The following is a 22,988-nucleotide window of genomic DNA, read 5'->3' as shown; positions in this document are numbered from 1 at the left end:
AACCCCCCCGCCAAGCGCAGGGAGGGGCAAATAGAGAAGGAGGAGGAGGGGAAGATGGAGGGAAAGGAGGAGGGGAAGGAGGAGGGAGGGGAGGGGGGAGGGGCGGGGAGGGGAAAAGCCTTCCCCCACCGCCTTCCCCTAAGAGAGGAAGAAGCGTTGGGGACTACTGGCAAGCAGGGTTGGCCCTGGGCAGAATACGAGGGTCACGAAATCCATCCTTCTTTACCCCCACAGGAATCAGATGATCTTGGGGTGTCTTGTAGCCCACACTGCACTCCCAGCTTAGAATCCCAATCCCTTCTGGAGCTCCTCACTAGCCCCATCCATCATCGTTCTTTCATCCAGCAACAGACATTTAGCCAAAGCCCTACGTATGCCAGTGACTATACTGGGTTCTGGAGTGTGAAGTAATGGGTAAATCAGATACAGCCCAGGCCCCCTTCTCAGGGTCATTCTTGGAGACCCAGGAGGACCTCTGGTTTTCAGGGATGGGGAAAAGGGGGCCCAGAGAGGGGTTTAGACTTGCCAAAGTCACACAGCAAGTTGGAGACAAAGTCAGGGACAAACTTCAGGATCCAGTCTGGAATCCCCTATAGTCTTTCCAAGCAGCCCACAGGCTCCCTGGAGACCCTCCTCTGGGCAAGGTAATGGTCCCCTCCTCTGGCCGGGGTGCCAGCTGCCTGTAGCAGGCCTGGGGGTGTCACGTCTGCAGTGACTATCTGTATTTTAATCTGGAGTTCCCGGAGGCAGCAATAGTTGGAGAAGTAACTCACGTTGAAGGCTTTGGTGTCGGTCTACAGCAGAGGGGAAGTCTGTTCTGTTAGGTGGGCTTCCCAGGTACAGCTTTCTGCTCCTAAGGAGGAAGGCTGGACTCCATTAAGCGACATTAAAGGTCTGACTTGTTTTTCCAGTGATCCTGCTTCACTTTCAAACCCACACTCACAGCACTGCCCACGTGTATGAGTGGTTCTCTTCGAAGGTGGTAGGGTTCTGAGAAATCCGCTTGTTTCCGTGGCGGTGGACGGTAACTGCTATGGCTTTTGTCCGTGTGGGTCTGTGGGGCACCCAGTAAGGTGCACCTTGATATGCAATGTGATGTTAGGTTTCAGGGTTTTCTGGGAGCCCCATTTAAAGAAAGATGGAGGTGGGGCTGGATGGAAGTTGGACGGCTAGAAATGGCTCCCGAGGGAAAAGGAATCAGCCCAGAGTCCCGAGAGAGAACCTATGACTTTGAGGAAGCTTGAGTCATTTCTCCTTGTTGTGTTTGGGAGGGCAAGGTCCATGGTTTCTTCGTTTAACTGACAGCTGCAGTTCCCATGGGAGACTGTTATTAAGAACATTCTAGAATGATAGGAACTCAGAGCTATGCCCAGTCACCCCACCCTGGGGTAATGCCCAGTTATAACAGAAGAAACATAGTTTCCAGCTTTAAGAAGCTGCCAGTCTTATTGCGAAGGTGAAGCCTCTACTCTGGAGTGTCCCCAACTTGATGGGGGAGACCTAGTTCCCATCCTCGAGAAGTTCAAATAAACCTTTTACGAACTGGTTGATAAGGTAAACAGAACACAAGCCTTAAAACGTTGGGACTTCCCTGGTGGTCCAGTGGTTAAGACTACACGCTTCCAATTCAGGGGGCATGGGTTTGATCCCTGGTAGGGGAACTGAGATCCCGCATGCCATGAGGTGTGGCGAAAAACTAAAAACAAACAAACAAAAACGCCCACAAACTTAATTGTCAGCCCCCAGCAGGAGTCGAGGCCATGTGCTGAGAGGGTGGCATGGGGGCAAATGCCACAGGGATTCCAGGAGAGAGCTCAGGGTGTGGCAGTCATGGAGGGCTTCCTGGACTAGGTGGACTTCAAGTCCAGACTTGAAGGATGGGGGAAGTGAGACAGTAGGAACTAGCGTGAGGGCACCATCCCAGGCCACCGCAGGGTACAAAGGCCTGGCAGTGACCTTCAGGGGAGGCACATTTGGGGCAGGGCAGGGAGGACCCTGAATGCCAGGCTCACAGGGGTCACCTTGATGGTGAAGACAGGGACTCAGGGGCAAGCTGCCCGGGTTTAATTGTCAGTCTGCCACTAAGTTAGTCCCTCTGAGCCTCAGTTTCCTCATCTGTAACATGGGGCTCATAGTAACACTCACCTCTTAGAGTTATCATGGGACCACGTGACTTACCACGAGAAAGGCACATAGCTCAAAACACATCAGCAGCTCTTTTTATGTTTATTCTCCTGTGGCCTTCCTGCCCGGTCGTGCTGTAGGAGACTTTGTGTGGTCACAGAGCCCAGTCTTCGGGGTTCAGTGAGCCCCAGGTTTAAGTGCTTCCTCAGAGCTGAGCCTGGAGGCAGGAGGGTTGATGGATGGAGCCGGGGTCCTGAAACCATTTTCCATCCCACCTTCTGTGACGACTTTCCAGTGGCTGCAGCCTTCCAGGCTCCAGCTTTGAGGAGGGGGAGTGGAGGTTGGGAGGTGGAGGAAGGAGGGTCTGGGCAGGCTTGACTTCCCAGGCGTGTGGTCCTTTCACAGTGGCTTTGTGGGGCTCTGACGGGTGGCCAGGCTGCCTCTTCCTTGCCGCCACGCAGGGCGGCCTCGTCTGGCCACTGGGGCCCCAGGTGCTGCCATTTCTCCTTCACTGATTTGGAGGCCTCACCCCAGGCCTCTCCCAGCCCAGCTTTCTGAGTGCCTGCCTTGGCCCCTTCATGCCTGCCAGCACTGGTGCCCCAGCTGGATGGCTTACTTGAGACCCTTGCACCTCTCCTCTCCATGGGCACCACTTGCTCCTGGGACGGCTCCCCCTGGGGATGGGATGCGGGGTCCGTGGATGTGGCTGGGTTTGTGCCTTCGAGTTTTGTGCCAGGCAAATGTTCCTGCTCCAGAGGGAGAGGAAGTTCTCATTGTATTCGGGCATCGATCGTAATAGCAATAATAATAGCAACGAACATATGTTGAGCACTTACTGTATACGTGGCAGTGTTGTAAGCCTTGTCTTGCAGTAGTTCATTTAATTGTCATGTACGACGACTCTGTGAGGTCAGCACTATGTGATTTTCCTCCTTTTATAGATGAGGCAATTGTGGCCCAGAGGAGCGAAATAACTTTCCTGAGTGAGTAGGGCAGCAGGCTGTGATCACTGCATCAGAGGCGCCCCTTGGTGATTTCTCGAGGTTTCCATCCGTGCAGCTACACCAACAGCCTGAGGGGCAGGCGGATGGCAGTTCTTACTTCCCGTGGGTGGATGGGGAAATGGAGATGCCACGAGGACGAGTGACACGTTCAGGGTCACACAACAGGTCGGGGACTGAGCCCAGAGTGCCGGCTCCCCGCCTGCCAGGCTTCTGCCTGAATGAGAAGAGAGACGGGGTCTGCTCAGCCAGGGCTGGGGGGGGCCCATCACCCGCACTGTTGGAGCTCAGCCTCCGGACATAGTTTTCTCTCTTCCTTTCCTCCTTGACTCCCATCACTACCCCCATCTTAGAAAGGATGAGAATGAGGCTTGGAATTCAATCACACATTCAGCATCTATAGCGGTAGGGGGCAGAGCCAGAATTCAAACTCAGGTGCTTCTGATCCCACGGCTTCTGTTCTGCCCACCTCTTCCCAGTGCCTTCCGGTGACAGGCTCGGCCACGCTCTGTGAGGCGGAGCCCCGTTGGCAAGCCCCCTTTCAGGAGCTGACAGAGCGGGCTCTGCCGTCTACCCAGCACTAATCACCACTCTTCAGCTTCAACTTCTTGCCCTAAGCAGGCGAACATTAGTTTTGAACTCTCTGTCCCCAGGAAGTCTCCCCTGACTGAGTGCTGGCTCAGACAGTTCCAGCCCTCTACCGACCCACTCTTCTCTCCCACACGTGACTTGGGCTTGGTTCACGGTTTGGTGCAGACAGAGCTCTGGATCCATCGTGAGAAAACATGGCTCTGAATTCTGGAGATGGCAACTACACACAGTACCATTTCAAACGGTGCTGCATCCTTCTTCCTAGATAGTCCCCTTCCTGGCAGGAATGTATAAAGAGCGCCCTCTAGTGCCTGAGGACAGGACCATACTGCGAGCATAGAAGCCACAATCAGAGAATACCCCATGTGGGCCTCCTATTTTGTAATGCAGATCAGCTACCAAAGGTTCAGAGTTTTTTTTTAAAAAAAAGCAGCCTGCCGGGGTTTGATGGGGACTTCCGGGAGAAGGAAAAGTTTTCTCACGTTTAGGTTATGAACAAAGTGAGAGTCCCACCCAGGCGTCCTAAAGACACGCTCCTCCCTTCCCTCTCCTCTTGGAGTTGGCAGAGTGAAGCTGGGTCTCCGTCAGTCGCTGAGAAATAGCATAGGATTTGGAGTCAGACAGAACCTATTTGGACCCCTACCTCACCAATGCCTCCCGACCCCTCGGGAGGCCTCTTGGAGAGCAGGACTGAAATGAATCCACGGGGACAGTTTGGCTGAGCCCCAGCCGTGAGGACACAGAGGTGGGCACCCCAGACCCAGATGGAGAGGGTGCTGTCCTCCAGAAGGCTTCCTGGAGGAATGGTCCCAAACTGAGTGGGAAAATGACGAGGCTTGATGGAAGCTCACACTTGCTGAGCGCTCGCTTGTCTCTGGCCCTCTTTCCTGGCCTTAATATACTCACTCATTTACTCATTCCTTCCGTTATTCAACAAATATTTGGGTGTCCACTTTATGCCAAGCACTGGAGATTCAGCAGTGAACAGAAGAGACAAAAACGCCCAGCTGCCTGGAGCTTGCACTCTAGTGAGGGCCAGGATGATGTGGGGAGGGGGGTGGCCACGGGCAATAAAATGGAATATTTAGCATATCTGACTGCGCTATGTGCTGCGGAAAAACTGCAAAGCAAGGAAAGTGGTTCTTGCGGGGAGGGGATTCCCATCATTATCCATGTTTTACACGTGTGGAATCTACAGAATCCAGGCAAACTGTGTTGGGAGCCTATGCTTTTTTTTTTTTCTCTCTTTTTTTGTCGCGCCGCTGGGCTTGCAGGATCTTAGTTCCAGGACCAGGATCAAACCGCGCCCGCTGCAGTGGAAGCACAGAGTCTTAACCACTGGACTGCCAGGGAAGTCCCAGCAGTGCTTTTCAATGCCCTGCTCCAGCCAGCAGCAAACTGCAGGCCAAGAGGGGAATGGGAAGGGTGTTCCAGGCGGAGGGCACAGCCTGTGCAAAGGCCCACGATTGCTGGGGCCGGAGACAACTGCTGGAGTCCAGGGAGAGATGGACAGGTTCTGGGGCAGGGCCAGGGTGGAGTGGCAGGGTGGGTTCGCAGCTAACCGGCATGCTGAATCACCCACTTCTGGTGCTGGGCTGACTGCCTGTGAGCCTTGATGGGAGAGCAAAGGGGTTATTAAGGACTCCTAAGGTCTGTGACCTGGATGCCTGGGTGCTGGTGCTGAGAAGGGTACCCAAGAGAAGTTTGGGCAGAGAAGGTGAGTGGGAGGGGTCGCTTCCAGGGAGGTGTGACTAGGGGTCTGATTCCCTCCTCTCCATCCACCCCCTTCACCAGGCCTTGTGTGCTGTCTGGTCCAGCTCCCGCCGGGCCTACTGAGCTGCACGAACCCCACGCTTGGTTACAGCTGAGCAGTTCCTGTGGAGGGGCTGGGAGGGCGCCCGCCACGGCCCAGGGCCCCCAGCTGAGCTGTAAATGACTTTTCCATTTTCCAAGACCTGCGCCCAGGCCTGTTTGGTATTCAGGGACACCCAGCCCACACTCGCTGGCTCTCGGCTCTGCCCGAATTACTTGATTAAAACGCATATCAACTATTATGTGATTCATTTCTCTGCTGCGGCTGTGAGCCGGCCTGTGTTAAACTGTAATAAAGGCTGGGCTGGGAGGCTGCGGGGACGGGGGAGCTCAGGAGCGGGGTGGGAGGGCGTCTCTGAGTTGGGGGGCTGAGATAAGGACCCCAACCCTCAGGGCCACTGCTGGCTTCCACGGATCTTCGATGACAAGGACTAGGTTTGGAGATGGCTCAGCTCCCTCCTGCCTTCTGAGGGAGGGGTGTGTAGGTCCAGAAATTGTGACCATCTCATTTCCATGCTTTTCTTTGGCAAAAGGGAGAACAGAGAAAGTTTGGGAGGGTGGGATGGAGGAGAAGGCACCTGGGTTTTCATGATCAGAAATGGAATTCTCCATCACCTGGGAATTACAGCAAAGTTGGCTTTCACTGGGCTGGGAGTCCCAAGTCCTGGGTTTTCTTCCCGGCCTCACTGGCCTGAGACTTCACCGACCGTCTGTAAAATGGGGCTAATCCTGCCTGCTTGAGCCTCCATTGGGAGAGATTAGTGTTGGAACTATGAAAGGGCCTGTCAACTGTAGAGTGCATGCACAAGAGTATAGGCTCATGACTACTGCAGTGTGTCAGAGTTTGAAAGGAACTTTCTGAGCATTCTGCCAAGCTCCATTCATTTAAGGAGGCTTTATTAGGCCCCTGCTGTGTGCCAGGCACAGTCTCTGCTGGACTCAAGGATCTCCCTGTCCAGTGGGACCAAGAGACCAGAAACAGGCCAGTTTGATGTCTCCCGATGAGCTCTGAGAGCTCCGAGGATGAGAAGTGAAACCAGCCTGGCCTGGATGGACCCAGGACACCCACCAGCTGGGTTCTGCAGGGTGAACAGGAGTGCACAGATGAAAGGGTGAGGCATTCCGAGCAGAGGAGGCTAGAGTTCAAAGGCAGGGAGGTGTGAGACCGCCCAGCTGGGTCATTTAGGACTCTGAGAGCTGGACAGGGAGTGGCGGGGTGAGTCTGGACATGTGGGCAGGGCCAATGATGGTGGGGCCTCGCTGGTGTAACTGAGGCCCCCCGTGTCAGTGGCTGTGAAATTCAGCACACTTCAAAGGAGGGGGCAGAGGCTGGGGTAGAGAACGGGAGAGTTGCCCCCCAGCGATTTTCTCTCCACTTCCATCAACCTGGCCTGAGCTGGCCTCTGACCTGAGCAGACCTGCTCCTGTCCACCCTAAAGCTTTGACAAGCCAGACAGCTCTTGTCACCCTCTCATGCCTTATTCTATCCTCGGGCTGCTCTCAAATCACGGAGCTGTCTTCCTCGTTTATGCCTGTCCTGGCCCCAGTTCATCTGGGAGTAGTGTCTCCTCCAGCAGACTGGGAAATTCCTATCACAGGGGTGAGACCTCCTCCATCAGACTGGAAGCTTCCTAAGCCAGAGGCTCTTTCTCCCCCGTAAGATCGGGAGGGCCCCAAGGGAGGGGCTGTTTCTTCCTTGCTCTGTAGTGGACTCCTCACATCCCTAAGCAAGACAGGATCTGGCAACGCAGTGAGAGGGTCCCTCATCGTATTCCTCTCCTGGGGCTATCCAGACCAGCTCCAGGCTCTGCCCCACCCCCACTGGGACCTTTCTATCCAGACCTGCTTCAGAGCAGGAAGGCAGGGGCTGCAGATGGCCAGGAGGTTGCTCCCCCACTGGTCACCCCCAATCCAGCCTCTGTTTAATGGATGTGAGCCCATGTACCCCTCCCTGTGTGTCCCCCACCCTGTGCCAGCTGCCCAGGCTTCACCAAGAGGCAACCAGCTTCCAATGCATGGAGGACTCAGCCCCAGCCAGCAGGGCCTCTCTGTGGCCAAGTCCACCTAATCCTATTAATTTAACTCGGAGGCTAAAGGGTTCCCAGGGGTGGGGTGGGGGGAGAGGCAGCACAGGGGAAACCAAAGTGAAGGTGATGTGGTGGCATCAGGGCTCTTTGTGTCCCTTCTCCCAGTCCAGTGGGACCAAGAGACCCATAAACAGGCAAGTCTGATGTCTCCTGATGGGCTTTGAGAGCTCCAAGGATGAGCAGTGAAACCAGCCTGGCCTGGATGGGCCAGGAAGGCTTCCTGGGGGAGGACACCCACCATCTGGGTTCTGCTGGATGAGTAGGAGTACGTTGATGCTCCTTTTTTCTGTTATTATCATCATTATCCTCATCAATAATAATAATAATGCTTCATGTGCCCTTTACATGTTCCAGATTACTCCCATAGTCTTCATTTCATTCTGTTCTCAGAGCAGTCCAGTGAGGCATGCAGGGATGTATCATAATCCTCATTTTTACCTCTGAGACAGTGGAGGTCCAGGGAGAGGATGCAACTTGTCCAAGGCCACACAGCAAGGGTGGAGACAGAGCTCAGAATCCAGGTGTCAGGCCTCCCAGGAAAGGACTCTTGACTAGACCGGAGCTGCCCCAGAGGGCCCCCGAAACTCCCTCTCAACCTGTCCTTCCGCCCCATCCCTCTCCAGGAATGAGCATGGGCTTACTGGCTATGTGGCCGCTCTCAAGTTACTGAACCTTCCTGAGCTTTGTTTCCCTCTTTGTAAAAGAACCAATAGTGCCAGCTTCATAGACCTGCCATGAGGATGGCACACCAAGGAGTGGCTCCAACCTAGCATGGGGGTGGGGGTCTCTTCCCCTGGGATGGGCCGGGATGGAGGCGGGAGATCTTTTCCAGGGGCCTGCAGTCACAGACTGTAGTCCAGCTCTCTTGAGATCTCTCTGGATCTCCCAGCTACTGGGACACGGCCCTGCTCTCCCCACTCAGCATCCAGAAGGTTGTTATGGCAACCACCATCATCCTAGTGGATCATTCCAGGTCTTTTCAATCAACAGAGACTTGTGGGCCCTGCTCTGCCTTTTCTAGTCTGGGTTTCCATCTGGGTGTCTCTCTGGGCTCCAGGAGATCCCAGATCTGTGCTCAATAAGGGGGAGGAGGGACAGGGAGATGAGGAAGAAATAAACACAGAATTCCATGAGGCACCTAGAAAGCCAGAAGTACTTTGGATGGCAAGAGCATCCGATGCACATGGGGCCTGAGTGGGCACTGAGGCTGGGCAAGGTCTAGTAACAGAAGCACCTTGAACTTATCTCTACCTTGCACTCATGATTTTGGTTACAGTCCTACAGCCTATTCTACTATTTCCTTAATATTTTACTTGGTACAAAAGTATCTTTAAAAACTGAATTCAGGGGCTTCCCTGGTGACGCAGTGGTTGAGAGTCCGCCTGCCGATGCAGGGGACGCGGGTTCGTGCCCCGGTCCGGGAGGATCCCACGTGCCGCAGAGCGGCTGGGCCCGTGATCCATGGCCGCTGAGCCTGCGCGTCTGGAGCCTGTGCTCCGCAACGGGAGAGGCCACAACAGTGAGAGGCCCGCGTACCGCAAAAAAATAAAAATAAAAATTAAAAAAAACCTGAATTCAAGGAAACGAATTCTCTTGTAAATGAAATACGCCCGTCACGTCCTATAAACAGATGGGAACCATAAAAAGAAATATCCTAAAAACAAACAATGTCATTAAATTCTATCTGGAGACTAGTGCATGCAGAAAGATCTTGAGGCCTGTCCTCTCCTTGCTAAAAAGAGAGACCAGCGGTGTTAAAGACACGCTGTCCTGTGGGGTAGCCACCAGCCCCGTGCGGCTAAGTAAATTTGAAGGAAAATGAAATAAAATGAAAAACTCGGATCTTCAGTTGCACTAGACACATTTCAAGTGCTTGGTACTACACGTGGCTGATACTACCGTATTGAACTGCACAGATCTAGAACATTTCCATCATCACAGAAAGTTCTATTGGACGGCACTGCTCTAAACTGAACTGAGACTTAATCAGGCTGGGGGTTCTCCCAGGACAGGGCTGTGCCTTCTCCATCAGGCTGGGGCTCTCCATCTCCTCCCCGATCTGACCTCACAGCTCTGAGTACGATCTCTACCCATAGGTTTTGCCCCCAACAGCCCTGCTCCCCATCTCAGCTCCTGTCCGAGCCCAAGGGTCCCCACTGGAGGACAGAACCCGGTGTCGCATTCCCCATCTACAGGCTGGCCTCCCTTGCTGCCTGCCAATCTCAGCTTTCTCCTTCTGAGGCCCCAAGGGCTCTCTCCTTGTCAACGTCAGAAAATCGAAGTTATGCAGTGAGTTTCAGGAAGTGAATCCTTGGGATTAGTTGTATTTGGCTCTGAGCCCCAGACGTGCTGGGGAAAGCACCCCGGCATGCCAGCTGTGAGCGTTCTGGCCTCCTCTTAGTGACAGGGAGCTGGGCAGTTGGGAAAGGGCAGGGGGGTGGCTGGATCCGACCCCAGGTCTCTGCCTTTAGGGGTGAGGCAGGCAGCCATGAAGGCAGGTCTCCTTGCCATTGGTTCCCTTGTTGTGTGGCGTCACAATCAGCAGCCAATGAAAAGCAGGGATGACCTCCCGATGGCCGTGTTAGCAGGATGGGGGAAAGGGGGTCTGGGGCAGAGGAGCATCGCCTCTGGGGGATGCAGCATCTTGGGGATGCAGCCCCATGATGGCATCACGCATCTTGCCCTTTGACACGCCAGGCCTTTGCACATGCTCTTCCCCCCGCCTGGAATGCCTTTCCCTTCACCTCTACTTGACATCTAAGAGGTTGCACTAGGTGCTTTGTTTTTTTCAGGGATGGGGGGACAGTTGTCCCTTGTGGGAGGAGCCTAGACCTATCTGTATAACCAACATTTGAAGCCACTGGGTAAGAACAGGATGGGGGACAGGAGAGCAGGGTCTGAGTGTAGGTGTGGACACATGCTGAGGGACTTTGGGTGTGTGATGTTACTTCTCTGTGACTCAGTTCCTCCCGTCTGTAGTGTGAGCACATGATCTCTGAGGCTCTTCCAGCTTGACTCAGGTGAGCTTCCAGAACACAGCTTACGTGGTCTGCGCATGACACATAGCAGGTGCTCTGTCAATGCTCTGGGGAATGAATGAATGACAAAACCTAGATGTACTTTCAGAGATACCAAAGATGGAGATGGAAAGGGAGGGGAGAGAGAAATGAAACAAGAAAAGGGAGAAAGCAGGAGTGGGGAGGAGGAAGGCCATCTCTGCCGCTTTCTCTTCTCCCTTCCCTGGTTTCCTCTTCTCACCAGCCCCCTCCTCCATGCTCCTGAGGGTGCAGCCTCAGAGCCCTGGCTAGGGGGCTCCTTGCTAGCATTCCTTCTGCTGGATCAGGGATGGGCAAGTTTGATGGGGGTGGAGAGTCAGTTCAGCCCCCAGGGTGTCTTCAGCCCTGACTGCTGAGGAGCTTGATCAAGCCCTTCTTGCAGCCTCCATCACCTGGACCTGGGACAGAAGTAAATTCCTGTCCTGACAGCCCATCCAGGGCCAGACTCCTGGGCTCTCTCTGCACAGGAAGCAAAGGCCTTCGCCTACCCCTAGGCTCCAGGGTGGAAATTAATGGGGATGATGTGGTGGGAGTCATGGCTGTGGCCAAGGTCATCGGGCGAGGTCTCCTCCAGCCTGTAAGATCACTCGGTGATCCTGGAACATCCCAGGAAGGGCCTGGGTGTGGAAGTCACGTAGTCCAAACGCTTCATACTGTAAATGGGGAAACTGAGACCCAAGGAGGGAAGGTAGCCTTCCTAGGGTCACAGTTCAGGGCATCTGGGGGAGAACCAAGCCTGGAATCTAGGCTTCCCGACTGCCAGCCCTGGGCACAAGCATTTGCTCCCTTCCTCCAACCTTTCCTTTCTTCCTGCTTCTTCCTTTTGTTAGTTTTTGCAATATTTTCCAAAAATGCAATAGTGTCATTGTTTAAATGATCATCATTTAAGAAATACTAAACTATAAATAAGTTTTTAAAAGAAAACAAAAATTCTGTCACCCTGAAGGTTAACATTTGTTAGTCTTTTGAGTGTAGTGTTCTATAATGTATTATGCATGCTTTTTCCAAAAGTGGGATTGATCTCCACGCACTGGTTGTACCTTGCCGCCGCCTTTTTTTTTTTTTTTTTTTTTTTTTTTTTTTGCGGTATGCGGGCCTCTCACTGTTGTGGCCTCTCCCACTGCGGAGCACAGGCTCCCTCAGCGGCCATGGCTCACGGGCCCAGCCGCTCCGCGGCATGTGGGATCCTCCCGGACCAGGGCACGAACCCGTGTCCCCTGCATCAGCAGGCGGACTCTCAACCACTGCGCCACCAGGGAAGCCCCCTTGCCTTCTTCTTAAAGTCAGGTTTATTGAGGTGCAGTGAATATTCAGTAAAATTCTCCCCCTTTAGGAGAATATAGTTCTAGGAATTGTGACAAGTGTGTTTCATCATGAAACCACCCTCTGAGTGCTATGTCATGGACATCCTTCCGTGTCAGTAGAAATAACCTAAATGCCCAACTACAGGGGTTATGTTTTTAAAGGAATGGCTGGGCCATAAGGTATTTAACCAATCCCCTAAGGTTGGGCAGAGAGGTTGCTTCCCAGCCTTCACGCTCGGGGGGGGGGGGGGGGGATCATCCTTCCTGTGCTCAGGAGGGATCTGAGGCTCAGTGCCGTGGTGGCCTGCAGGTGTGCACAAAGCACCCCTCCATCTCACCGGGACCCCACCCTCTTCCTCCCTCTCACCTGGCTGTAGGCAACCGTCTGGATGAGGGCTCGGACGTGGAGTCAGAACCCGACCTCCCTCTGAAACGTAAGCAGCGCCGCAGTCGGACCACGTTCACAGCCGAGCAGCTGGAAGAGCTGGAGAAGGCCTTCGAGAGGACTCACTACCCGGACATCTACACCCGGGAGGAGCTGGCGCAGAGGACCAAGCTGACGGAGGCACGAGTGCAGGTGAGGGGGCGCCTGGGGCATCATCCGGAGACCAGGATTGGGAAGGTGGGAGTGGCCGCGGTCAGAGGGTTTAGTGGGCACCCCCCAGGGTGGGGATGGAGGTTCTGCAGCAAGTGATCCAGGAACCGTGTAGGCAAGTATTACCCTGGCACTTGCTACAGAGTAAATGGGCAGCGAATGTTGACTGATTAACTAATCCCTAGGCAGTCCCAGGGAAGCCAGGAGCGGCAGTGGGGACTCGGATTGCCCATAGGAACTTTGTGGGGGAGGGGGGAAGGGGGGGAAGGAGGGATGGAGGGAGAGACAGAAAGGGAGAGGAGAAAAGGGTGAGGGAGGGAGGAAGGAAAGACATTGGTTCAGTCACAAGAGAGGGAGCTCAGGGAGTAGAAAAATCTCCAAATCTCTGAGGAGGGGAGGAAGTAATCAGGACACAAATTCCAGAACAGACGTAGCTTCCTAAGATGGGTAATGAGTTTCCTGTTATGGGAAGCATGCAAGCCGACTGGGAGCATGTTCCTGGTGAGTTAGAAGCATGCGGGGGAGGGTGGGCAGACCTAGAACACGCCCTCTGCACCCTCAAAGTGCGTGGCTCCTAATCAGTGGGCCTGGGGGAAGGGAGGGCATGGAAAGAGCAGAGTCTGTCTGGGGTTCAAGGCCTGCAGTGGGGTGGGGGGGACTTGCCTCCGCTCCCCAAGCTGAGCTCTCAGATTCCACGAGGTCTACAGTTCTCTAAGTCAGAGTCTCTAGGGGCCCAGCTGGGACGGGCTCAGGCTGGGTGGGTCGAGGAGGGTGCAGAGGAGGAAGAGAGGGGTCTGATGAACAGCTCCTGTGGGAGCCCATTCTTGGCCTGGCTTCTCCGTGAATGGGGGAGGCGGGTCTACAGAGGTCCCGCCCCCAACTGCTCACTGGGGGCGCTTCTGTCTTATCCAAGGGGGGACCAGCCTCTGTTGGGCACCTACCTTATGCCAGCTGCAGTGCTGGGGGCTACTCCTATGTGACCTGATGGAAGCACAGACCGCCTTCTCAGGTCGGGATGGCCACTCCCCAAGCCGCAGGCACAGAAGCTGAGGCTCAGAAAAGCGACATGGGAGGGATACAGAGCTCAGCAGAGGCTGAGCTGGGCCTGGAACTCAAGCCTGATGGATGCCAAGCCCAGGTTCTAGCCATTCAGAAGGAAGAAATGGACTCAGAGCCTGGGATTTGAAAAGCAATAAAGTTCTAGAAGCAAACTGGCATTTAAGCAATCCGGGGACCAGCGTACCTCCCTCTGCCCTCCCCACCCCCATCCTGGAGTGGGGGACGCTTGGCTACCACTGAAGGAGGTCCTGAGGGGAAGGGGGCAGGCGGCAGCAGCCAGCTCATCTCATTCCTTCTCCTCTCCGGGGTGATACCCGAGCCTGCCCCCCAGCCCCCAGCCTCCCTCCCCCGCCTCTGATCCCCCTGCAGCTGTTCTGGGCACATTCCTGGGTGCTTTCTCATTCCCACGTCTGGTGGCCACGGCTGCTTCCCACCACCTGGAAGCCTGACCGCTCCTTGTAAAATTTCCTGGCTGTCAGGGCAGTGCTTTTATTGGCCCAGGGGACTCAGAAACAGGTGTCACTCAAGGTCCAAGGATGGAGGGGGGCCTGGGAACAGGGGGGACAGCCAGAGCCCAGGCAAACTCACGGTGAGGGGACCAAGGACGCCGCCCTCCACGTGCTGACTACTCTATCAGGCTCTGAGCTCCCCCAGGGCGGGGTGGGGTCTCCCCCCTCAGGCTCTGAGCTCCCCCAGGGTGGGGCGAGGTCTCCCCACAACCCTTAGCCTGAGAACTTGGCCTGATCCCAGCCGAGGAGGGATCAATACATGTTGAGATTTTTAAAAATGAACAAAGGGCGGACCCAAAACTCAAGACAGGAATAACAGAATATTTGTCCCAGAGAAGAGAAGGCTTGGAGGACACGGCTGCTCTGAGAGGCCCCTCGGAGTGGGGGGGGGGGGAGACCAGGGCCGATAGGACAATGTCCTAAATCCCATATAAAGGTCTGCAGGGACAAAAACACAAGATTGGGAGCCACAGGCCGGGTTCCCATCTGTTTCTGCCTCTGATCAGCTGTGTCACCTCCAACAGGTCAGCTTCCTTTCCTGAGACTTAGTCTCCCATCTATAAATAAAGGGATCAAACTAAATGAGCACTAAGGCTCTTTAAAGTTCTAGGATCCTAACTTATTGACTATCAGAGCTGTCTTGTGAGGTGATGAGATCCCTGTAACCGGAAGCGTTCAAGGAAAAGTGCAATGTCCAGTGGATCGGAGACCCTGGTGAGAGGGTTCCTGATGTGGACAAGGGAGCAGGGACCTTGAAACCCTCTGAGCACTGCTTTGATTTTAGGGCTGTATACTTTTAAGGTCTTGGCGTCTGATTCTCAGAGTCTATGATTCGGGGATTTTGCAGTCCTATGTCATCACATTTCAATGGTGCCGGGAGACGGGATACTGGAGTGGTTCAGAGTGGTCTCGGAGCCAGACGCCCATGTGTGAATTCCAGCTCCATCACTTACTCCCTTGGTCCTCAGTTCCCTCATCTGCAAAATGGAGATGACAAAACTAGGGTCCACTTTGTTCTGAGGATTAAATGATTGCACATAAACACACAGACACAGAGTCAGGAAGTGCTTGGCACACAGAAGTGCCCTGAGTAGGGGCCATTATCATTAAACTCCACCTATTCTTAGTGGTTCCAATTCTGACCACCCTTGCCAGGTTCATTCATCTGGCAGTCATATTGGGTACCTACTATGTGCCAGACACTGTTCTAAGCACAGGGGATTCAGCAGACAAGAAATCCCTGCTGTCATGGGGCTGATGTCCAAATAAGCAAGGAAGCAGGTAAATATATGTCAGGCGGGGTTCTATCAGTCAAGTGTGTCACACCCTCTGCCTCCCTTCCAGCCCTGCTCCCCAGCAGAGGGTCGGGAACCTCCTTGTGAAGCCTGCAGGGCATTATATGGTGTTATATGGTACCCCAGATGGCTGGTGGAGACGCCCCACCTCAGCCCGCAGAAAGCCCAACCACCATGAAGGGTAGGAAAGGGGCGTGAGGCAGGAGGACGCGTGCCTAGGGACCAATGACTCCTTTCCCTGGAAGAATCTTCATTTCTAAACAACTGGGGTCCCGAAGCCAACCTTTGCATACATCTTCCTTGCAGGTAAACAAATCTGTTTCGTCCTGAGCTCCAAGATCCCTGAGCCTGTGTGTTTCTTCTAGAAACAGAGGCTGCAGGCCTGATAGGTCCCGAGACCACCCCAGGTGTCTCCCACAACTGCCTATGAAAACATCTCATCCTTCAGATGACCAGCACCAAGAGACCAGGCTGTGTGCAACTCTTTACATATGGCCCCAAATCGGAACCCTGCTATTGGCTTGGGGGTGGGCTGGGCGCATTCTGAACAGAATTCCATTTTGGAGGCACTAGAGGGACTGGCTAAGTAATAACTTACGCCAAATCTTTTCATTACACTAGATGACGTTTATGATGCATTTCTATGTGCCAGGCACGATGCTCAGCACCCTACATACATTATCTTCATCATTCTCACTGTAATCCTAGGAGGTAGGGAGGATTAGTCTCTCCATTTTGTAGGTGAGAAACCTGAGATTTCACTAAGAGAAGCAACTTCCTAAAGACACACTTAGTAAGTGCCTGTCCCGGGACCCGAGCGCAAGTCTGTCCGTCGTGTTCTTTTCCTCGGTGCTACATTGAAAGAAGGGCCACAGGTGAAATGTTCAGCTCGGTAAACTGATTATTCCTACAGTGTCCTGCTACCAGGGCTAGGTGCTGAGGGAAGGACCAAAAGTAAATAATAAAATGCAGCCTCTACTTTTAAAGAACTCAGCCCTGAGCAGGGATTCTGGGTGGGACACTGGGGCCACCACTCTCCCTCCTGGAGCTTCCATTTCCCCGTACGTAAATAGGAAGCTTGTAGCACATACTGGCTAAGAGCCTTTCCAGCTCAGCCATCGGAGGCTTTCCAGCAGAATAAGAGTTGTAGGTGCTGTTCTAAGTAAACACTTTGCCTGTGTTAACTCATTTGAGGTCCAGAACCACCAAGAAGGTAGGTGGTTATTAGCAACAAAGAAAGTGAGGCCCAGGGGAATAATGGAATTTGCCCATCTTAGCTAAGAGTCAGAGGCAGGATTCAAAGCCAGGCAGTTGGGCTCCAGAGTCCCATCATGGCACACTTTGTGAGGACGGAGGTGCCTGCTGTGGTGGAGGCAGCCTTGGGGAGACAGGACAGTGAGGAAGAAGCGAGGAGAGGAAAAAAAAGCAAAAGACGTGTCCTCTCCTCCAGGAAGTCCTCCTGGATGCTGAGAGGAGTTGGAAACCCCTCCTCAGACCTCCTTATAGCACCTTGCATGCCACCTCATCTGAGCTGACTGCACCAGAGAGCAGCTGTCCTTTGACTTATCTGTCGTGTGCCCAGGCCAAGGGCAGCTTGAGGGCTGGGACTGCGTCCTGCTCACCTTCTATCCTTACTGTCCTGCTTGACACAGAGTGGAGTCTCAGGAACAGTTTGAGATGGGAAGGAGGGAAGTAAGGAGGGCGGGAAGGAGGAGGGAAAGGAAGGGAAAGGGGGAGAATGCTTCCAACTTGGTTGAGTCCTCTTTGTTTGAGGAACAGATGACCCATGCCGAAGAAACAGCTGCATGCAGCAAAACTAGAGCATGGTGTCCCAAACTTAAGTCTTTCTCTGACTCTCTTCAGGATTTTGGCCACATTTGCATATAATCTGTATTGTCACTTACTTTTTTTTTTTTGGCTGTATGCGGGCCTCTCACTGTTGTGGCCTCTCCCGTTGCGGAGCACAGGCTCCGGATGCGCAGGCTCAGCGGCCATGGCTCACGGGCCCAGCCGCTCCGCGGCATGTGGGATCTTCCCGGACCGGGGCACGAACCCGCGTCCCCTGCACCGGCAGGCAGACTCTCAACCACTGCGCCACCAGGGAAGCCCTGTCACTTACTTTTTAAAATAAAATCAGTGTATTTTTTTTTTTTTTTTTTTTTTGGCGGTCCGCGGGCCTCTCACTGTTGTGGCCTCTCCCGTTGCGGAGCACAGGCTCCGGATGCGCAGGCTCAGCGGCCATGGCTCACGGGCCCAGCCGCTCCGCGGCATGTGGGATCTTCCCGGACCGGGGCACGAACCCGCGTCCCCTGCACCGGCAGGCAGACTCTCAACCACTGCGCCACCAGGGAAGCCCAAAATCAGTGTATTTTAAAATAAACATGCATATCACTCTCATAAAAAGTAAGGCAACTGGAAACACTCACACAAGGGAAAACAAGACAACATGGGAAAGTCCTGCCGGAAAACATCACCTGCCAGGGTGTCCTCCCTGTGCTTTAAACAGGGAGACTGGCAAGTGTTAGGAAGGCCCGAAGGATGCTGAGCACCAAGCTGAGACTTTCTCTTCCACACGCCCCAGGCCCAGAAGAGATGGGAGTGGTTCAGGGTTATTTATCATCTGTGTCACTCGCCTTTGGGGGAGCCCCACCCTTTGGGAAATGCTGATTTAAAACAAAGCCGTTCTCCACACCCTCCGTCTGAAGCAGGGAGCAGGTAACACTGCCTCAGTCGGACTGGCAAGCATCCATCCCACCCAGGATGCCCCTGGGGAAGCCCTCGCTCGCTTAGGGAGGTGGGGGAGAGCCAGGACCTTCATTTTATTTGGGAGCCAGTTTTTGATCTTGATTTGGCTGCCATATCTCCTTTTTCTGTGAATTCTTAACGGGTAAGAGCCAGCTGCTCTGTCCATCCAGCTTGGTAAGCTGAACACCGTTTCTCCCCTCGGAGAAAGGACAACCGATACCAGGGGCCATAAACACCCCTCCATCCCTGCTGAGACTGCCCTCAGGTTTGGGTGTCTTAAGTGATCCATGCCAGGGGATCCGTGTCTTCACCCACCAGGGGGGGACTCCCCACTGAGCCTAGTGGCCAAGCACCAGCAAAGGCACACCGGAGCCATCTCTGCCTTCCACTGTTCATTTGTTTGTTTGTTCATTCACTCATTCATTCATTCATTCAACAAGTATTCCTATAGAGCTGTGAGCCATGGGCCAGGAATTCTTGACCTCTGCCTGTGAGGCTTAGGGCCTGAAGGGGAAACAAAGAAACAGATAAAGACAATAATTGTTTGTATGAGGCAGCTCACAGCTGGAGGCCTCCTGATAGGAGGGGATGGGGACCTGCCTGGACTTACTTTTTTTTTTTTTTTTTTTTTTTTGCGGTATGCAGGCCTCTCACTGTTGTGGCCTCTCCCGTTGCAGAGCACAGGCTCCGGACGCACTGGCTCGGCGGCCACGGCTCACAGGCCTAGTCGCTCCGCGGCATGTGGGATCTTCCCAGACCGGGCCACGAACCCGTGTCCCCTGCATCAGCAGGCGGACTCTCAACCACTGAGCCACCAGGGAAGCCCTGGACTTACTTTTGAGGCAGGGATTCCTCATTGGAGCAGGGGGGAGGCATTTCTGCTGAGCCCCGCAGGCCAAGGAGCCAGCCCTGGAAGGGCGTTTAGGTTGGAGGGAACATCGTGTGCAAAGTCCAGAGGTGGAGAAACATTCTCTCACAGCAGCCCCGTTTTGCACACTCATTCTTGTATTAATATTTCTCTGGCTCGTCCCAGGGAATTTGCTGCAAATCCAGACAAGAAGGTTCTAGGAAGTCAGACTGATTGAAGTTTGAACCTCACATCTATTACAGACTAGCGGTGTGGCCTTGGGCAAGTGATTTGACCTCTTTGAGCCTCAGTTTCCCCTTCTGTAAATGGGACTAGAGGGGCAGGCCTCATGGGTCTATGTATGGACAGACGTATGAAGAGCTAGCACAGGTCTCGGAGGAAAGGGAGACCCAAAGACGTTAGGTTGGGCTTCCCCGGTGGCGCAGTGGCTGAGAGTCCACCTGCCGATGCAGGGGACGCGGGTTCGTGCCCCGGTCCGGGAGGATCCCACGTGCCGCGGAGCGGCTGGGCCCATGAGCCATGGCCGCTGGGCCTGCGCGTCCGGAGCCTGTGCTCCACAACGGGAGAGGCCACAGCAGTGAGAGGCCCGCGTATCGCAAAAAAAAAAAAAAAAAAAAAAGATGTTAGGTTATCTTCCCACTGGTGCTTAATCGATCCCTGTGTCTGTGGAAGGTGGGCTTTCCTAATCAAGGGGGCCCATGCAGCGAAAGCCAAGCAGGGCCTCAGGCTCCGGACAGAGAACTAGCTTTCACATCTGAGTGCGGCAGGTGGGTCTCAATTCAGGTGGGTTCCGGATATGCGGCCTCCTCCTTGGGGGCTTCCTGGAGGAGGTGAGGAGTGAGCATGTGTATGAACAAGGGTGGTCACACATCTTTGAGGGCGGGAGCAGCTGCAGGGAAAGAGCACTAGACTGAGAGTCACTCAGACCCGGCTGTGCCTCTCCGACCCACCCTGTCACGTGGACAAGTCCCCGACTCTCTCTGGGTCTCAGGTTGCTCATCTGTAAAACGGGGATCATGATAATGACCTCCTCACTGGGCGGTCGGGAGGACAGTATGGGATTGTACCTATGAAATCACTTTGCAAACTGTTCCAAGTTGCAGGGAGGTGGGGATTTCCTCCCATGGAAGAGGATGCTGGCTGGATGGAGGGTATAGCCGTGCCTCAGCTCCCTGCCAGGAGCCAAGCTGAGGGCTCTCCATGCTCCGCTCTCCATCCCCCAGGTCTGGTTCAGTAACCGCCGTGCCCGCTGGCGTAAACAGGCAGGAGCCAACCAGCTGGCAGCATTCAACCACCTTCTGCCAGGCGGCTTCCCGCCCACCGGCATGCCCACGCTGCCCCCCTACCAGCTGCCAGACTCCACCTACCCCACCACCACCATCTCCCAAGGTGAGTGCTCAGCCCCATCCTGGCATCTCAGCCACACCTTTTCATTCCCCTCCACCCCCACCCACTCCTTCCTTCCTTAACAACAGAGAAAGAATAAGAGGGTATTTGGTTTCTTTTTAATGGCTGTTTGTCTGCTTTCATGTGGACAGACTATTAAGACAAAAGAGATGGGGTCCTGCCCTTGAACTACTTGGCTCTGCATCCAGGTGAAGATAAACAAGGTCGCCTCCATGCACATGTTTAGAACAGAGCTTCTCAAACTGTAAAGTCACATGCATCTCCTGGGTCTTATTAAAATGCAGAAGAGATGATGGTGGGCAGAGAAGAGTAACTCCCCTCCCTCCCTGGCTCCTGGCCCCCAGTCTGCCCTCCCCTTCCCACCCTCCGCCCCCAGCACACATTAAGAATCCTGCTACTTGACTTCTGCCTCATGGAGCCCCGTGGCCTCCTCTTAAAGGACTGGCAGGCTAGAGTTCTAGGAGCTGAGGAGAGGCCTCCCTGTGATTTTTGATGAGAAATTGAACTGTTGCCAAGGGTGATGGTCCCATCTTCCAGAAGGCTACGTGGAGGGGCTGTGACAGAGAGGAAGAGCAGCCCAGCAGCTAGGAACAGAACGGCAGTTCAAACTCTGACCCCCCCCGCCCCACTCACTAGCCTTGTCACCTTGCACAAGGGCCCTGAGCCCGCTGAGCCTTAGTTTCTTCATCTGTAAAATGGGAAGCACTGTTGCTTCATACCCTTAGACGCTATTTGTAAAAGCACCTGGTGAGTGGTCGGCACTCACAAAGTGCTGTCGGGACAGGCCTGGGCAGATTGACACAGTCCTCAAGGAGATCTGACTTTCAATCCAGGTAATGTTTATTGAGCACCTACTATGTGCCAACCACTGAGAACAAGACCAGCACATGGTAGGTGCCTAGAGGTTGTCTGGAATGTTGATTGGCAGTCAGTCAAGACTTGCCAGTCTGTAGTGTCCTGCCCAGAAGCCAGTCGTCCCATCCCAAGTAGCAAGAGGTGGTCACCTCCCCGCTCCATCTGGTGGACAGAGGCTGGGAGAAGGAGGAGGCTCAGGTCTTGCCTTCCAAACAGGAAGTACTTGCCCTCCCTCGCCCTCTGGGGTGAGGCCACTTGCTCAGGCCCTCTCCTGGGTCTCTCCACAGATGGGGGCAGCACCGTGCACCGGCCCCAGCCCCTCCCGCCGTCCACCATGCACCAGGGGGGCCTGGCTGCGGCCGCTGCAGCCGCGGACACCAGCTCTGCTTACGGAGCTCGCCACAGCTTCACCAGCTACTCCGAGAGCTTCATGAACCCGGCAGCGCCCTCCAACCACATGAACCCTGTCAGCAATGGCCTGTCTCCTCAGGTAGGTGTCCCTGACCCCCGCCCAAGGTCCCATCCTCAGATGATCGCCAGTCCAACCAGCGAGGGCTCTGGGGGACACAGGCTGACTCTCTCTTGGGGAAGAATGGCTGTTGGACACCTTGAGAGAGCTTAAGTGGGAGGCGGGGATGCTCCTTCCACCTGCACTTGTCACTATGCTGTGACCCTTCACCCTGGGTTTATCTTCTTCAAGCCACAGACCTGGGTGACCCAGCAGGCAGATGCAGAGAAAAGGTTTCCATCACAGGTTTCCATATCTCTCACCACCCAGAGCTTATTAAACTGGCGCATCAACCCCCTCATGGCTGTTCAGTCCATAAAAGTCAGGCATTTTCAGCACGTTGATGGGAGCCTTGCACCATTTCCTGTGGGATGCTGACTGGTTGGGGCTTTGTTCTAGAATCGGGAGTCTTTCCTCGATTCTATCCTGGGCTCCATCTCCCACCTTGGTCACTAGGAGTGACCAATGAGTGAAAGAAAGGACCACGTGCTACTGGTGGAGAGAACTGTGGCAATGGGTGGGGAGGGGAGGGATGGTTCTAGCCCGGGAACTCTACTCTCATTGGGTCTTGGAACTCTGTTTACTCACATGTGGTTGGTTGCTGGTTAAGTCACTCATTGCCTGATGGTGCTATTAGAAGTGGTGGGACCATCTTTAGTTGAAGCCAGAAAGACAAGGCTGAGGCTGATGTGGTTATTGGTGGGTTTGGGGAACAGGACTCAGTGATGCTCGAAATCCTAGTAAATTAGAAGAACTGCTGAGCTCATTTTTGTCGCTGTAACAGGCTCTCAAATATCCGTGGGGGAAAGAATTGAACCCAAGTCTCATTTTACCTTGCCTCCCATTTTCTGAGACACCTCTGTCATGTCTGTGGTGAGAACACATGGGATGCAAACCTATCTGAACAGCTGTAATGTGGTAGAAAAGGTGAGGCTTGGAGGGGGTTTAAATCCCAGCTCCACTGCTCAGGGTGTTAGGCTAGTAAGCATCTTTGAGCCTTAGTTTATCCCCCATTAAACAAAAGAGTAATTAAACAGAGAGCTGCTAACCTCCTAAGAGGGGTGTTCTCTGCATTCAATGTGCTAACAGGTCAAAGCACTTAGCACAGAGCCTGGCGCAGAATAGGGGCCAAATAAACATTAGCTCTCTCACCCCCGCCCCGCCCCCATCCC

At 54.1% G+C, this 22,988-nt stretch overlaps 1 protein-coding gene across 2 annotated transcripts in view; it reads left to right on the top strand.

Annotated features, from left to right (window-relative positions):
- The window catches only part of PAX7 (paired box 7), a 102,038-nt gene that overhangs the window by 42,594 nt on the left and 36,456 nt on the right, over nucleotides 1–22,988 (top strand). For both annotated transcript variants that reach the window (XM_007459253.1, XM_007459254.1), the window contains exons 5-7: nucleotides 12,353–12,552; nucleotides 20,270–20,435; nucleotides 21,596–21,798. In XM_007459253.1, coding sequence (XP_007459315.1) covers nucleotides 12,353–12,552; nucleotides 20,270–20,435; nucleotides 21,596–21,798 — 569 coding nt within the window. The remainder of the gene's footprint in view (nucleotides 1–12,352; nucleotides 12,553–20,269; nucleotides 20,436–21,595; nucleotides 21,799–22,988) is intronic.

Source organism: Lipotes vexillifer, unplaced genomic scaffold, assembly GCF_000442215.2.
Source record: "Lipotes vexillifer unplaced genomic scaffold, Lipotes_vexillifer_v1.1 scaffold496, whole genome shotgun sequence".
Lineage (NCBI taxonomy): Eukaryota > Metazoa > Chordata > Mammalia > Artiodactyla > Lipotidae > Lipotes > Lipotes vexillifer.
Note: the sequence above shows the minus strand (reverse complement) of the source record. Positions and strands in the feature narration are given on the sequence as shown.